This window comes from Trifolium pratense, linkage group LG7, assembly GCF_020283565.1.
Source record: "Trifolium pratense cultivar HEN17-A07 linkage group LG7, ARS_RC_1.1, whole genome shotgun sequence".
Classification (NCBI taxonomy): domain Eukaryota; kingdom Viridiplantae; phylum Streptophyta; class Magnoliopsida; order Fabales; family Fabaceae; genus Trifolium; species Trifolium pratense.
This window is the reverse complement of record NC_060065.1, coordinates 7,417,967-7,434,520: the sequence shown is the minus strand read 5'-3', so window position 1 is coordinate 7,434,520 and position 16,554 is coordinate 7,417,967. Positions and strand designations below refer to the sequence as shown.

At 32.5% G+C, this 16,554-nt stretch overlaps 2 protein-coding genes and 1 non-coding gene across 3 annotated transcripts; 2 read left to right on the top strand and 1 right to left on the bottom strand.

The window, feature by feature from the left end:
• The first annotated feature begins 5,158 nt into the window (after positions 1-5,158).
• On the top strand, positions 5,159-5,885 carry LOC123894270. Its single transcript, XM_045944225.1, has one exon. The coding sequence runs from the start codon at positions 5,290-5,292 to the stop codon at positions 5,641-5,643; it is 354 nt and encodes a 117-aa protein (XP_045800181.1). The 5' UTR covers positions 5,159-5,289; the 3' UTR covers positions 5,644-5,885.
• Positions 5,886-8,894: 3,009 nt separating this feature from the next.
• On the bottom strand, positions 8,895-8,966 carry TRNAD-GUC. Its single transcript has one exon. It is a non-coding gene; the product is annotated as a tRNA-Asp (tRNA).
• Positions 8,967-12,293: 3,327 nt separating this feature from the next.
• On the top strand, positions 12,294-14,040 carry LOC123894269 (F-box/FBD/LRR-repeat protein At4g00160-like). Its single transcript, XM_045944224.1, has 4 exons — positions 12,294-12,373; positions 12,517-13,324; positions 13,467-13,637; positions 13,728-14,040. Exons 2-4 carry the CDS (start codon positions 12,575-12,577, stop codon positions 14,004-14,006), a joined length of 1,200 nt encoding a protein of 399 aa, XP_045800180.1. The 5' UTR covers positions 12,294-12,373; positions 12,517-12,574; the 3' UTR covers positions 14,007-14,040.
• Positions 14,041-16,554: the final 2,514 nt, after the last annotated feature.

Here is a 16,554-nt window from a genome sequence, read left to right as displayed (position 1 = left end):
AGGGGCGTGTACAGGAGCTTGTACACCCCAGGCCCATTGGGCCTATGTGTGAAGGGGCGTGTTGGAGATCCTGCCTTAATTATAGCATCATTGTGCTACAGTTTAGTCCCACGTTGCCTAGAGGTATGATCTTTGTAGTGGTTATAAGACTTGGTAGTTTGCAGCTTGTAAGTTGATTTTGTGGGGTTGGGTTAGCTATAAGCCCAATTTCTAATATATCTATGGGGATTAGGTTTACAATTCATCATCTTGAATTGTTTTCCATATTGTCACTTCTGTTGAAGCAATGATACACTCAGAGTTGTCAAATATCTGCCATGGCGGATATCAGTGGTGGATTTTTGGAAAACCGATATGGCCATTTGTGAAGGATGGGGGTGCCATATGTCGGATGATGTTTTACTCTCCACCATCGATAACATTGGATACGAGTAACTAATCATTAAAATCAGAGTGTTTTCCCTGTATAGCCATTAGCCTCGGTATTCTTAACTGTTGTACACTTTAAAATGGAATAGAATCATAGGTGCATTCTGTTTATTGCAATGATTGTAGGACAGTGCAAAAGAGTTTCACGTTTTGTTTAATGCAATCACTCTATTCAGTTGAAGGACTTCCCTGTTTAATCACTTCTGTTGAATCAGTGATGCAGCTCATGGGTACCTAAATCTTTAAAATCAAAGATTTTTCTCTGTAGAGCCTCAGCATTTCCCTGCTCTACACTCAAAGGGGTCAGATGCCTTCTATTTTTGGCAATGATTCCAGTACCATGTCAATAGAGTTTGAAGTTTTCTTTAATGTGCTCAATTCAGGTAAATAATTGTTGCTTTTACTAACCTTTGAAGTATCATTTTCACTTTCCCCTTAAATCTTCATTTTCCTCTTAACTAAATAGGCGTATACACAGGGTAACTCAAAAAAAGGGATCATATACATACACCCTGCCACATCATACCTCTATTTCTTTTTATTTCATTTTAAGGTTATTTGCCCAAACCAAGCAAATCAATAATTTCTTATTTTTTATGAAACTTTTTATGTGATGCATTGGAATATTTATTATCTTAGTGCTCATATTTCTCCCTCTGTAGTTAATAGATACTTAAGAAGTATTATTGACAAAAGAACAATTAACGTAACATTAACCTGTTATTTCTAAAAATTTACACCTATAAAGGAATGGAGAAATTGTTATTAGATCATGCCTATGGTCGTGATTGATTGAAAAAGTGTGGTATGTAGACTATCTCCAATGTTGTTCTTAAAACACAAGAACACATTTTAATTATCTCAGAGAAACATGCTCTAGATGCAACTGTATTAGAAAATAGTAGAAAAAAAGAGAGAAAATAGGGGAAAGGGAAATCACAAAACTAGAAGAAAAAGAAAATTGCAGACCAAATGAGATGATAAGTGGACTGAGGTGAGGGAGAACATTCTGATCATGGATCTCGTCTTTCATGGCTGCTGCGCATCTTGGCTGCCGTACTCGTACCTCTGGATTTGCTCTGATCTTTCGAGTTGTTTGTGCGCTATGAGCGAAGTTGGGGAGGAAGGCCAAAAGGGGAGAGGGAGGAAGTGAAAAAGGAGAGAGGAGACTATCATTGGAGATGCTCTTATCCATGTCAAGTAGTACTAAAATAAAGGAGTTTGGTGATTTGAGAGTGACAGCAGAGACTTTCTTAATTGTTATGGGCACATGGCTCGAAAACATAAACAAATTAGTATGATCCATAAGCAGGAATATTGTGGTATCAATTATAGAGGGTTATGCCGGTGGAGGTGAGTAGTGTCTTCAGAATTTGACAAAGAAGGTTCAATCATCAATCAATATAAAGAATTACACAATTGTAAACATAAACATATTATTGTTAATTGTTATAACACACAAGAATATCTCCCAAAAGAAATCCTTCGACACATATCGCATGCTTCTAGTGTCTAAATGTGGAAGAAAACACTCTTCAACTGTTTTGCCACTGTCCTTGTGCAATTAGGTATGGATTAGATCAGTTTCTTTTGACTGTATAACTTTTTATTCTTTTCTCGCATGGATTATATTTTTAATAATATCAGCTAGAACATTATTGATCATCATTGTGCTATGGTGCCCCCTCTTTATGATATTTTGATGGTACCTATGAATGTAGTAGATCATGCTTGACCTAGAAGTCCAATGGGTCCATTTTTGCTGCTATGCTAAAGAGAATAAAAATGACAAACGTTTGAAGAAGAATAACCTTCACATGCATTTAGAGTTATTCACGCTCATCGGCAGCATGATTAACATAATTGGATCAAACTCAATTGCGATGGAGTTTGAAAGCCCAATTTATGGCTTTTACGAGACTATTCAAGCCGTTGGGTCAAAGAATGTGCTAAATAAAATGGACGCCACGACGCTCTTACTCTTGATGAGCGAACTGTTGTGTTATTATTATTATTATTTTTTTTGACGAATGTTGTGTTATTATTATTATTCTTATAATAACCATTATATATTTCAAAAGTCATTATTATTATTATTATGGTTCGTCAAGCCACGTTTTTTATCAAGTCCTTATGAATAGAAACCACTACTCAGCATGATAATCTCTTGGGTAAATAGTGTTATACCCCCCTGCAAAATAGACGAGTTTTGCGTTACCCCCCTGCAAAATATTTTTTTGAGATTACCCCCCTGCAATGTCAAGATTCTTTGCGTTACCCCCTGGCTTAACAAGTGAGCATATGACATGAAAGAATCTTGACGTGGCATGACACGTGGAAATTAATTTATTTTTTATTTATTTTTAATTGCCAACTCATTAATTAATGTGGGTTTTCAATTAAAAAAATGAAAAAAAAACCTTAAAAGTTGTTATATTTTTATGAATTTACTTAAAAGAAAGTTTTGTTTTTTTTTTGACTAAAAGTTGTTATTATATATATAAAAAAATTCTTATATATATATATATATATATATATAATAACTAATAATAGAGTAACAAAAAAAAACGAAGATGAAAAAAAACTAATAATAATAATAATAATAATAACTAATAATAATAGAGTAACCAAAAAAAAAACTGCAATCACATATTTTAACTAATATAACCAAAAAAAAAACTGCAATCACATATTTTAACTAATAATAATATTAGTTATTATTATTATTATTAGTTTTTTGGTTACTATTATTATTATTAGTTTTTTTTCATCTTCGTTTTTTTTTTTTTTGTTACTCTATTATTAGTTATTATATATATATATATATATATATATATATAAGAATTTTTTTTATATATATAATAACAACTTTTAGTCAAAAAAAAAAAAACAAAACTTTCTTTTAAGTAAGTTCATAAAAATATAACAACTTTTAAGTTTTTTTTTTTCATTTTTTTAATTAAAAACTCACATTAATTAATGAGTTGGCAATTAAAAATAAATAAAAAAATAAATTAATTTCCACGTGTCATGCCACGTCAAGATTCTTCCATGTCATATGCCCACTTGTTAAGCCAGGGGGGTAACGCAAAGAATCTTGACATTGCAGGGGGGTAATCTCAAAAAAATATTTTGCAGGGGGTAACGCAAAACTCGCCTATTTTGCAGGGGGGTATAACACTATTTACCCTAATCTCTTTGCTGCCAAAATTCTAGGAACCTAAGAATCCAAATGACCATATATATTGATACATCAGTATAGCATCAAAAGACAGAAAAATAACGCAGAACAAAGTTCTCACAGTCTCAAAACCAATTACCACTGTTTCATTATTTTCTACCCTCACATATCGAGTCTCTGAGTTTAACATCAACTTGTTCTAAATTAATCCTTGCTAGTTCTTTTTACCTCAGATATGATTCATATCTGGGATATCAACACGCCTCAGGTTTGTATCATGTTTTACAATTTTGCAGGTCTAATTCGTGGTTGTTTACTATACGGTTATCGACATCAAATTACTACACTCACAAGAGATAAGTTTCTATGAACTTTATTTTAATTTTTCTCTATAATATTTGTTGAGTATTTCAAATTTATATGTTGTTTATTATTGTGAATATGTCCAATTTTTACTACACGAACAACGTGCATGGAATGGAGATAGGATGGGAGTGATAGAGTCACAAATGTTGTTGATGGAGAGTGACTCTTAAGTCTTAATTGACATGATTATTGATGAGGCTATGGTCCTAGGGATGATCACACTTTACCAACTTTGGTCCGAATAATAACAGAGTTGGTGAAAATGGATTGACACATCAATTTCAATCATACATGACATGAGGGAGATCATTGTGAAAAATTCAGCGTTTACTTGTACAATATGGAATTTTTTCATTCTTTCATAGTATTCCTAATTAATTGAAGATTTGTTTAATTGATAACACTCATAGCGTTTCTTTCCCTAAACTTGTTAGAATTTCTTGATAATCGATTTTTTTTTTCTCTCCTTTGTTAGTATTTCATAGTATTCCTAATTTTTTGATATGGCCCTCTTGTATACACAAAAAAAAAAAAAAAAATTACTGACTCAAACAAAATGAACATGAGGGAGGGACTAAGAATACATAAATTAAAGTGCAATTTTCCCAATTTATATCGAGTGTTAACACACACTCCTTAACACATATTTTGCAACACTCTTTAACACTCATACACCCCATTAAATCATGTGAATGTGAATCTCATAAATTTTATGAAACCTATGTGAAATTTAACGAATACTGTAATAACTAATAAAAATGAGTTAGAGAGTGTTTTGTTGACATTTTTCATGTTTATAGGTGTCTTTAATACTTGTTCATTTGTCTTCAATTATATTCTATATAAAATTAGTAGAATATTACATTATATATGCAAGGGTCGGGTTTGAACTCTGGTCATCCACTTATTCGTATCAAGAGTCGAAATTTTAAAAAAATAATAATAATTGTTTCTAAATACAAAACTCTCTACACATTTTTAGACGATCCAGTGAGCCGGATACCGGTGGTGAAAACTATTTTATGTCACAGCTGATCCCGAATCAGATTAGACAGTTCAGTGGACCGGATACCGGTGGTGAAAATATTAAAAAAATAAAATGAATTGTGAATAAATAAAAGGAAATTTGCACAAACGGTAATGATGCCGGAAACAAGTTGCGATTAAAGTATAATTAAACTTAATTAGCTAGAGCCTATAATCCATTATTCACATCACATACAAAACTCTGAAGCTTCTTAATTAAAACTCTTATTTCATTCCTTCATATATCTATCTCTGCTCTTGCTCTGTCCATTTCAGCACAATTCCATATGGCAGCCACTACTACCTCTTCCACCTGCACAAGTTTCTTCAATTTCCGATCATCATCATCAAATCCTTCTGATCAGTCCTTCAGAGTCCGTGACTCATCAAGTCAAACCTCTTCTGCAAGTAATTGCAGTGGAAAACTTGATGGGGTGGCTATGTGGTTCATTAATGGTGTTACAATGGCTTTTTTTGCTTCTTTAAATCGTTGCTCTTGTATCCGCATCGCTACTGAAGAAGATGGTGAAGATGCCAACGATTTACCGTTGGTGTTTAACGATGGTAATCTCCGCCATGATGGTGTCGCCGGCACCACCAGCAGGAGAAGGACTGGTAAAGGGAAGAAAAATGGTAAGTGATAATATATATATTAATTATGTATTATAATGCTACAAATTAAATATAGTATATGTGAGAGTTTTTAGAATATAATTGTGCGTTCAAATCAAAGCTTGTGTTACTTTTGGAGTGATTTTGGAGATCGATGAAAATTATGAATATGAATTAAGAAGCTTTAATCTTCTTCCTTTGAAATATATATACGGATAATGAAGAAATATGGTTCATGATGTGTATTATTAATTCTTTATTTGTGTAGTAATATGAGTTCTTAATTTCTGTTTAGATTCAAAATATACTACAAAATAGCCATCAAATATTATGCTATTGATCATGAGTTGACCTTACTTTAACCCAATTAGCCACTCGATCGTTTTAATATTGAGTAAATTATCGATTCGGCTGTTGAAATTTGGATTGGGCAAAAAAATTCCAATTTTGAATTATGTCTTATGCAAAACTTATATCTATTGATTTACCATGGAACTAGTCCGTTAACTATATCACAAATTAGTTCATGAATCATATGTCATTCAAAAAAAAAATATGTTCATCAATCATATCACTTATTACTTAGTCTTTGAATTTTTTATTATTTAATATAGTCCTTACAAGTTAACAAAATGACCAAGTGGATGATCGTGATTCACAAATTTCACACGTTTAAAATATTAGTAGCATTAGATCAATATTTTTTGTCAAACAATCTAATAGTTAAAGTCGCACACAATTTAAGTTTGAATTTCAGCTCTTCGTTAATATCTCAGGTTAGCTATCAACTGAGCACTTACGGGACTGCATTAGATCAAGATTAAACGGTGAATAAAATACACAGATTTTGAATTTTATTAAATTCCAAAATACCAAACTTTAAATTTGGATCATTCCATATAGATGATGCAACCATTTGAAGTTTATAATATATGTATGACAATGTAATGAGGTGATATTTCATTATGCATAAAAATTAAAAATGAATAAATTAATTAAAGAGAGGAGTGGAGTGGGGCTGGAAGATGAGTTGGGTTGGTGTGGCAATGGCATGATTACTTGAATTCCCACCCCACTCACTCATTCCACCGTTATCATCATACTTTGCAACGCAACGGGTTTGTTTTGAATGAAGTTCATTGCTGATTGAGTGAGCACGTTCTGGGGAATAAAGTTACTTTAAAAAACAAATAAAATAAGCACACATTTTATCTCAATTATTTCATCTCAAATGATATTGTCGTTTGGTCATCATCATTGCGTCGTTTCCGTCGACAATTTTCTTTCATTTTTTGAAAAAAGAATGGTCTCATAAGTCATAACAATCAGCAGTTCAGAACCAAGGAATCCAATGCGATTGAAAAATGCTGTTGCCTGTTGGGACAAATAAAGAAAAACTGCGTCAATCAGACTAACCCATCTTTTACTTTTTACTTTTTACTGCATCTCCTTTCCCATCACTTTTTTTTTTTTTTTTTTTTTTTTTTTTTTTTTTTTTCCTTTTGTCGATTTGAATAGTGGCTAATGTACTCCCTCCGACTTTATTTATAAGTAAAAGTTAACAAAAAATTTTGACCTTAAATATAAGTAAAAGTCATCAAAACCAACTTTATTTAATGCTATTTTTGCAAAATTACCCTAATTAATTGTTCTACTTTTTAAGATTATTGTAAAGTCTCAATGCAAAATTAATATATTATAATAAGGTCATTTTAGTAATTGTAATACAACTTTTACATAAAATCAAAACAAAAAAACAACTTCTTAATACGTGTGCAAATTGGAATATTTCCTTATAAAAGAGGCTTGAGGGAGTACCTTTTAAAATAAATAAGTAGAAATATCAAATTTCGAACCATAATTTTTATATATTATATGCAGTGTTCTTATTAACTGAACTACGCTCACGAAACTCCTATCACTTGGAGAATGATTTTGTCTCTCATTTTCTTTTTTTTAGGGAACCGTAGTTATTATTGTTTTTCCTCGTATACTACGTGTTATTGACATTTTTTTTGTCAAGTAGCCTAGACTAAGCTCTTTTATTTGTTATTGACATTTTATGATGGTAGTACTCCCTCCGTCTCATTTTATAAGACCTTCTTTGAATAAAGACACTATTCATATGTCTTGTTTTGACCGTACTTTTCTAAAAGTATATAATGTAAATATTATCAAATAAAATCTTGTTTGATTTGTTTCGATATATATTTTTAAAATATCAAATTTCTATAATTTTTACTAATAGATAATAAAAAATATTCATAATCAAAAGTATGTATTGACATACATGCAGTGGTCAAAGAATTCTTATATTTTGAGACGGAGAGAGTATTTTCTAAATCATGGCTTATATATAGGGATTAAACATTGTTTAGCTTCTGCCAAAAAATTATTTGGTGTAATTAAATTATTAACTATTATTTATTACAATGACCTATTTAAATTCCTTTTTTATTAATGTAACATTTTGTAGTAAAATCATTTATTTATGAACACCATAATTTCTTTCTTGAAAAAATAAATACAAAATGCACCCGAAAAATATCATAATCTATATAAAAATTTAATAGTAGTTAAAGGTCATTGGTTCGATCATCAGCTTCATATCCAAATAATATGCACCGGTACATATACAAATAAAATGTGTATCGAAGAATTTATCAACTAATATATCTCAGCATATCTCATTTTTCTCTTACTATACTAAATAATTAGGAGACCAACACATTCCGCTAAACCTAATTCCCGTGGTCCGTGGATTATTATCTTATACTTCAATGATCCTCCTTATCAATGATTTTTTTTTGTTGATAAGTTCCTTATCCATGATTTAATATTAAATAAAAGTTTGAATCAATGTACTAAAAATGATTTCATAGATATTGATCCCAGAATTCTACGTATGAAAGATATCTATTTGAATAGGTCAAATTCATTTCACATAACTCGTAAGTTTTTTAGGAAATTAGTCACGTTTAAATAGCGAAAATTTTGTACCTATAAAACATGTAACAAAAATAATCATAAAAAATGTGGTAAGAAAAGAGATTTAATCCATTATTTTAATCCTCTTTCTTTTTGTCACGTGTAAATTGTTTAAAGCTTAGAAAATATTATTACACATTTCTTTTTGTTTTAACTTGTTTAAGGGACGTTTAAAACAAAAATTTGTTTATGGGATAAAATGGTTTGGTCCAGTTCCCTGTCTCGTAGATAGTTCGGCCCATTTCATATGGCCTCAACGCAAAACAAAATAAAATCGGAAAAGCCGTAAAAACACCGTTGCCGGGGATCGAACCCGGGTCACCCGCGTGACAGGCGAGAATACTTACCACTATACTACAACGACAAGATGTTAGTCTGTTCGCAATATATATATATATATATATATATATATATATATATATATATATATATAATGCTAGCAACACACTCTTTAACCAACACACTCTCTTTTATTGGTTGAAATTTACATGAGCCCCATAAAAAAATGTGGACCCATATAACTTTTATGGGACCCATATAAATTTTAACCAATAGAAAACAGTGTGTTAGAGTGTGTTTATTAAAGAGTGTGTTGCTAGCACTCCTCTATATATATATATATATATCTTAATGCACATAAGGTTTTACTCACGATGCCACAATCTCACCGAGCAGTTAACTAAATCTCTGGATACTTAACATAGAAAACTCTAATTTTATGAGCTGAATTTAATTATTGGGTAATATATAATTTACCATGAAAGAATAAATAAATTTATCTCATGATGTAATGAAGCATAATCAAAGAAGGCAATATTATAGATGGTTAAAAGGCCTTGAAACCCCTATGACCAGAGCAAGATTTAAGAAGGCAATTAAGAGGTTCAAAAAAAATTGGTAGCCACATTGTTTGAAGCAAATTTAAGTGTCTTGTTTTAGGAATGAAGCATAATCACGTTGTTTAATCCAAATTGAAGGAATGGCAGGAAGGTTTCACAATCAAAATTATTACTCCCTCCGGTCCTTTTTATAAGAAACACTTTGGAATTTTTATAAGAAACACTTTGGAATTTTTATTTGGTCCTTTTTATAAGAAACACTTTGACACAATTCCATTTGTACCCATATTAAATACAATCAAATAATTCATTATAATGCTAGTGCATTAATTAGAGAGGCATATTTCCCATGCTAGTCAAAGGTTAGCTTTGGAATATAACATAAAATGTTAGAATCATTAATGAGAAAATTTACCTTCCTTGGTTTGTGTGATTTTGTCAAAGTGTTTCTTATAATAAGGACCGGAGGGAGTAGTTTTATATAGGCCAAATTTATCTACAAGTTAGATTCTTTAAGTTTTTTAGGTAACAGTTAGTGACTTAATCCTTTAATATTTTTAAGTAACAAATAAAGATTATAACTTGTTACACCTTTACTCTTTCAGTTATCCTTTGCTACAAAAATTTGTTGCATCATTACCATTCCAATTATTTTGTTGCTCTATGGTCGTTAATGTTGACTTTCACCTTGGTGTATATAAGTATATTTTGATAAAAATGCACATATGTTGAAGGAGATTAATGGTGCAACAAATGTGACAAACATATATATATATATATATATATACTAGACCCTTACCCGTGCGATGCACGGGTGTGAATACTATTTTATATTAAATTAGACACTTGTTATAGCAATGCATAGATTAAATTTCATTTTGGTTTGTAAATGAGCATGAGAAAACTAAAAATGTTTTCTATAATAATGAAAAAAGTAAGGTAAATATTTCTATATTGATATAGTATATATACACTTGCCTGTATGTGACTTGAGAAATGGATTTGTGGAGATAAAAACCATCACAACATTTCACCGAGAAAATGATGAATATCTATGCACCGTTTAGATATCCATATAGGTATAGAGTGCATAGGAATAATTTAAAAATGAAACTGATCAATTTAATATAATATAAAGGATTTTTAATGCATTAACTATGGAGCATGCATGATGTAAATAGATGGATTTTTTTGCAACCGATGGAATATATGGTGAGTAAGTAGTAAAGTGTGGCTCTTTAGTATAAGTTCCTCATGTTTTAATGTGGACGATATGAAAAGTCATCTATATAAATGTAGGTATATGAAAAGTAGATAGAGTGTAGAGATGATAATGATGTAAAGAGAAGTGATGTTGCATTGTAAGTGGCTGACGTGGCTAAATGGAAAAAATTCATTGGCTTAAGTGGATTAGGGTTTACATAAATAGTAGGAGAACTATCTAAGAATTATATATATAGATAGGAGAAATCAGTGGGGCAATCTCCTGGAGTTTTGATTCTATAGAAAGGCTTCCGAAGAGCAAGAGTCACAAAACCAACAGAGGAAGCAATTGTTATCGTGAAAATCCCCAATGCCAAGCTCTTTGTGTACTTACCCAGACAACACCGGTAATAGCTCCAGGAGTTGAAATAAGCAAAAGCCAATACCCAATGCCAAAATCAATGATGTGTAAAACATGAATCCCATTCCACCTTTCATACAACCTGATTTCCCACATGCATTTGGATGTAAATGATCTGAAGCAGCTTGAAAAGTAACAATTGCCAAAGCCTGCAATAACAATTAAGTAAAAAAACAAGACGTTGAATGTTGTAAACTCTGAGTACCGAGTCCGATATCTATTGATAAAAAAAAAATTAGGATTTAGCATCCTCTCAAAAAGGTGGAAACCACTGTGGCGATCAATCACAGCTTATCATCCGCTTAGACGATAAAACTTTTCCAGACGCTTTAGCCTTTCGCCAATTTTTAAACATTGAATTGAATAGTATATAAAATTTGGTGACATTATTCAATTTAAAAGAGTAAATTGCTAGTATTTCTAACTTTTGAAGGACTAGATAGATAGATTGATAGACCCAAGGACTTATTAATTTCACAAATAAGTATTATGTTTCTGTAACTCATGCAGCTGGGGCCCTTTGGTTTAGCTACCATGTTTCACAATTTAATCCATGTGGAGCTTATATTCGACTTCAACTATCGATATCGATTCGGCTCACAGAAGTGTAGGTGGCTGACAAAAATTCTTAAAAAATCCTTTAGTTATTATGTTTTTATATGCAAAATCATGTTATAATGTACAGGCAAAAGTGCATACATTTTTGTGGACAACCAACACACAAAATGATCCCGAGCTTACCATTGAAGCAGAGGATAATAACAATCCTGACAGTTATTTGAACAAACACAAAGATCCAGAGCTTACCAATGAAGCAAAGAATAATAACAATCCATACTGTTACTTGAACGGGCCGGTTGTATTGCATTTTGTATTGAGATCTTTGAACTTGTCCTAGGAAAGCCCCATACCACCCGTGGAGTGGCTTACCATAGCATTCATCATTGCAAGCATTGATGGCCTTTTTTGAGTGAAAAAATAAAGTATTAATCAATTTGGCAAATAAATTAAATACACATATACTTGAGAAAATCTCTGATAAGTGATAACAGATAAAAAAGAAGATTAAGAACACACCTCATTGAATTCAGTTGACGGTAGTAGTGGATTATCAGTTTCTTGATGATGATTCTTGCTTTAAGCTTCTTCTAACCATTCTTAGGCCACTTAAACTAAGAGATGGATTCCAAATACAAGTCCCACATCGAAAGTTTTGCAAGAGCCATAGAAAAAGGTTATCTATAAAAGTATGTGATGGAAATTGGAAAGGTTCAATTGAATTTGCATTTGTGCAGTGTCTTCGTCCAGGTATGAAGTTTAAATGCCTGGTTTAGGAAAATTTGTCAACCATTTTACACTAGAAAAACACTTATTTTCCGAATTTATTTTTTTCACGGTTTAGTATTAATTTTGCTTTGCCCAAATTATGAAAAAAATGATATGATTTGCAGCCTGTTTGTTTTCTGAGAAGTACCGCGAACCAATAAACCAGCAGCGAATTCTGTGACTATGACCTTTCCCCATCAACCACGAAGGCTACGGTTCTGCTCGCGGAGAGATGGATTGAGTTGTCTACCGGACCCAATACTTGAAAAAATTCTCTCATATCTTCCGACGAAAGATGCATTTGCTACAAGCATCCTCTCAAAAAGGTGGAAACCACTGTGGCGATCACAGCTCATCCTCCCTTTAGACGATAAAACTTTCCCAGATGCTTTAGCCTTTCGACAATTCTTATACTCCGTCATGGCAATGCGAGACAACACTCTACCCATCCTTTCACTCCACCTTAATTGTTGTTACCGTTTCTACTCCAACAAAGATTTCTACAATTTACTTTATGAGGCAATCACACGAGGAGTTCAAAACCTCAGCATCGATCTCCCTCACTGCAGCATAAGCATAATGACCACATTGCCTACTTTCCTTCTAACTACCAACACCTTGTCAGTACTCAAATTGAAGGGAGTAAAAGTAACATTGAACGAGGATGACCCAGACATTCATCTTCCATCTCTTAAAGTCCTTCACTTGGAATCTGTCGGTTTCACATATTATCAAGATATTATGAAACTTCTATCTGGCTGTCCCATTTTAGAGGAGTTGGAAGCAAAGGATTTAATAGTATACACACTTTGTAAGGAGTTTCCAACAGATACAGATGTTCCAAGCCTATCCAATTTGGTCAGAGCTAACATTTCCGATCCTCATATTCAGTTTGATTGGATTCATAACATCCACCATCTCCGCACACAACTGGTATGTATCTATCTATCTATCTATCTATTTGAGCAAAAATAATCTTTTTAGTAAACATTAATCATAAAACCAATTGAATAGTCAATCAAATTGACTGACATTTCTCTTCACAAATAATATTATGTTTCTGTAACTCATGCAGCGGGGGCCCTTTGGTTTTGATACCATGGTTCACAATTTAATCCATCTCGAGCTTATATTCGACTTCAACTTTCGATATCTATTCCGCTCGCAGCACAAGTGTAGGTGGCTGACAAAAATTCTTAAAAATTTTCCCAAGCTACAAACTCTTATCATTGATGAGATTAATAAGGTTAGGCATTGCCCTTTCTTTTTTTTCTTTTTTTTTAGTTCTTCTACTTCTATATATTTATAAAAAAAATGAATTGTGTATCATTTTCAGGTTGATACAGTTCACGATTACTGTGATGGAAAGTGGGAAGACCCAACAATCATTTCAGAATGCCTTTTATCTCATCTTACAACATGCTCACTTAGAAATTACAGCCACTTAAGCTGCGAGCTTCAATTTGCAAAATATATAATGAAGAACTCAAGAGTACTCAGTACCATGACAATTCAGTGTGCCAAATTCCTAGAGACAAATACAAAGCTCCAAATGTCAAGGGAATTATCTTTGTACCCAAGGATTTCAGGCGCATGTAAAATTTTATGTATTTGAATGATAATAGCAACCTTAAGTTTGTAACAAACTTTATAATAATTCCAATAACTTTTGTTTAAAACTTATTTCTCAATGTTGAGATTGTTTGTCCGTGTACAATAACTTATCCTTTAGTTATTATGATTTTATATGCAAAATCATGTTATAATTTATAGGCAATGAAGTGTGGTTAGGATGTGTTGAAGAAGTTGCATATAAGGTTATTGGTAGAGAGTGTAAGTAGAAAGATGTATTTATGCTCTTGAATAACAATTTTACTTTCAGGACAAATTCCTCGGGGTGACATATAATTCCAGAGCGATTAAATTGACTTGTCCTTTTGTTTTGTTGGACTGAGGTAAATGAATTGCAAGCTAGGCTCAATTTTGTGTATGAGGATGTAAAAGGCAGTTAGGGGAGAGAAAGATTGAACTGTTCGAGTTGGGTAGTTTTCTAGGCATGTAAAATAGTCTGGAAGGAATGCATTTGTATTTCTGCAGATATTAAAGGAATTTCCTTCTTTACAATACAACCATGTGATAATTAATACATGTGCAACCAATGCTATTGCTGTGAGTATCAGCTCGCCTCCCTGGGGAAAGTAACTTGCAAAAAGAGACTCGAAGAGCTTTGTCATAGGCTCCAAAAAATATCATTGAAGAAACTGCTCCAAAAATGTACATATGTAAGTCGAGTAGAATATATTTTACAAAAAACACCAAGGAGAAATACCAAAATTATCATTTTATAATCAATACTAATAACTAAGGAGAAAGAAGACACACACACGTTTCAAATTCTGCAATTCCGAATCACCCCAACCCATTATTTCTCCTTCTCCTCAAATTAAGGCTATATTTTGCAAACGATAGAAAATAGCCCAATAACATGACCTAATATATATGGTACAGTAACGACTATATATTTTTTTTCCCAACTACAGTATTCTCCAACAAACCCATATTCTCATTCTCCTCTCTCAAACCTGGATAACGGCTCTATTTTCATCTTCTCCTCTCTCAAACCAAAACATCAACAATGGTGAAACCACCAATTGTTGGCAATTCCTATGCTGTAAAATCACCCCCTCCTCCTCCCATTTTTCTCAATGTTGGCCCTGAGTTTAACGTGAATGCTGTTGAACAATGGCTATATGGTGATTTCAAAGGTCCTGCAAGGAAATCTCTTACCATTACTGTCATGAGACACCTATCTCACATGGGATGGATGATCCATTACCATTATGGGGTTCATTACTTCAAACCACTTACTGATGATAAACAAATGTTCACCAACCTCATTGATGCTTGCAATCATGAGCAACTGCTCAACAACAAAGAAGAAAACAACAACAAAGAAGAAGAAGAAGAAGAAGAAGAAGAAGAGGAGGAGGATATGGTCCACTGCTTTTTGTGCAGAAATGTAGGAGGTAACAATGAGGAAACTTTTTGTACAAATTGGTGTCTTGACACATTTATTTCACTCAGCCACTTGTTATATCAAAGAATACCAACTGTGGAAGAAGACACAACTTGGACGGTACTTCAAGTTGATAGAACAGTGGCTAGGGAAAACCAAGATATGAGGCTATCATCTGCCCATTATGTACTTGTTAGTGCTTTCGGTGATCATTTTTCGAATATGTTAGAAAGTATTGTGTACAGCATAAACGAATTTTCTGGATTCTACACGGCTGTGGTTCATAAGAACAATGAAATAGCCTCTGTGGCCAATTTCAGGATCCACACCAATGGGGATGTTAAATTTGCAGAGATCCCCTTTGTCACTACCGCAAGAGAATTTCGTGGGCAGCGACTTTGCAGTATACTGATGAATACACTACAAGATACTCTAAATAAATTGGGTGCTGATGAAATAATCCTTCCATCCGTTCCATCCACGTTTTCCATGTGGAATAAGAAGTTTGAGTTTTGAATCATTGACAAAGATAAAGAGGAGCTTATTTTTGGTGGAGGAGGTATCAAAATTGTTAATTTTAGAGATACAATCTTGTGTGTGAAAACATTGAATCATGTTGGATAAGCTAGTGTGTTCTTATGACATTTGGTTCAGTGATACGATACTGTGTGCGAAAACATTGAATGGTGAGGTAACATTGAATGGTGAGCTCTGATGTACTGTTGATCAGTACATTTTAATGCACATTCTTCTACTATTGTACTTAAGTATTCCTATGGTTTATTTTATTATTTTCACTATTTTAATGTGTTTTTATATTTAAGTTTAATTCTAGCTTTATTTTATTTTCGTTACTTATTTTTTGAATTAATAATAACTTGACACTTTCTCAGTCTGTAGGTCATAATTGGAGCTACGAATATCGGATTGAGGCGCGGGAAAATGCGTTGAAAAACTGAGATAGAGAGCTGCAACTTTTGTGTTGAAGTCTAAAGTCAATTCAGAGCGCAAATAAGTCGAATAATTACGTTTATGTTCCAGACGTGAATTAAATTATTAACTTTCAGCACAACTTTATGTTTTCGGCCTAATTATTTTAAGGCCCGTTTCCATGTACTATTTAAACTGAAGAGAAAAAAAAGCAGCT

Coding starts and splice junctions, on each gene's coding strand:
- LOC123894269 (XM_045944224.1), top strand. CDS start 12,575: ATGACCTTTCCCCATCAACCACGAAGGCTACGGTTCTGCTCGCGGAGA. Junction 13,325..13,466: donor ACCATCTCCGCACACAACTG/GTATGTATCTAT, acceptor TAACTCATGCAG/CGGGGGCCCTTTGGTTTTGA. Junction 13,638..13,727: donor TCATTGATGAGATTAATAAG/GTTAGGCATTGC, acceptor TATCATTTTCAG/GTTGATACAGTTCACGATTA.
- LOC123894270 (XM_045944225.1), top strand. CDS start 5,290: ATGGCAGCCACTACTACCTCTTCCACCTGCACAAGTTTCTTCAATTTC.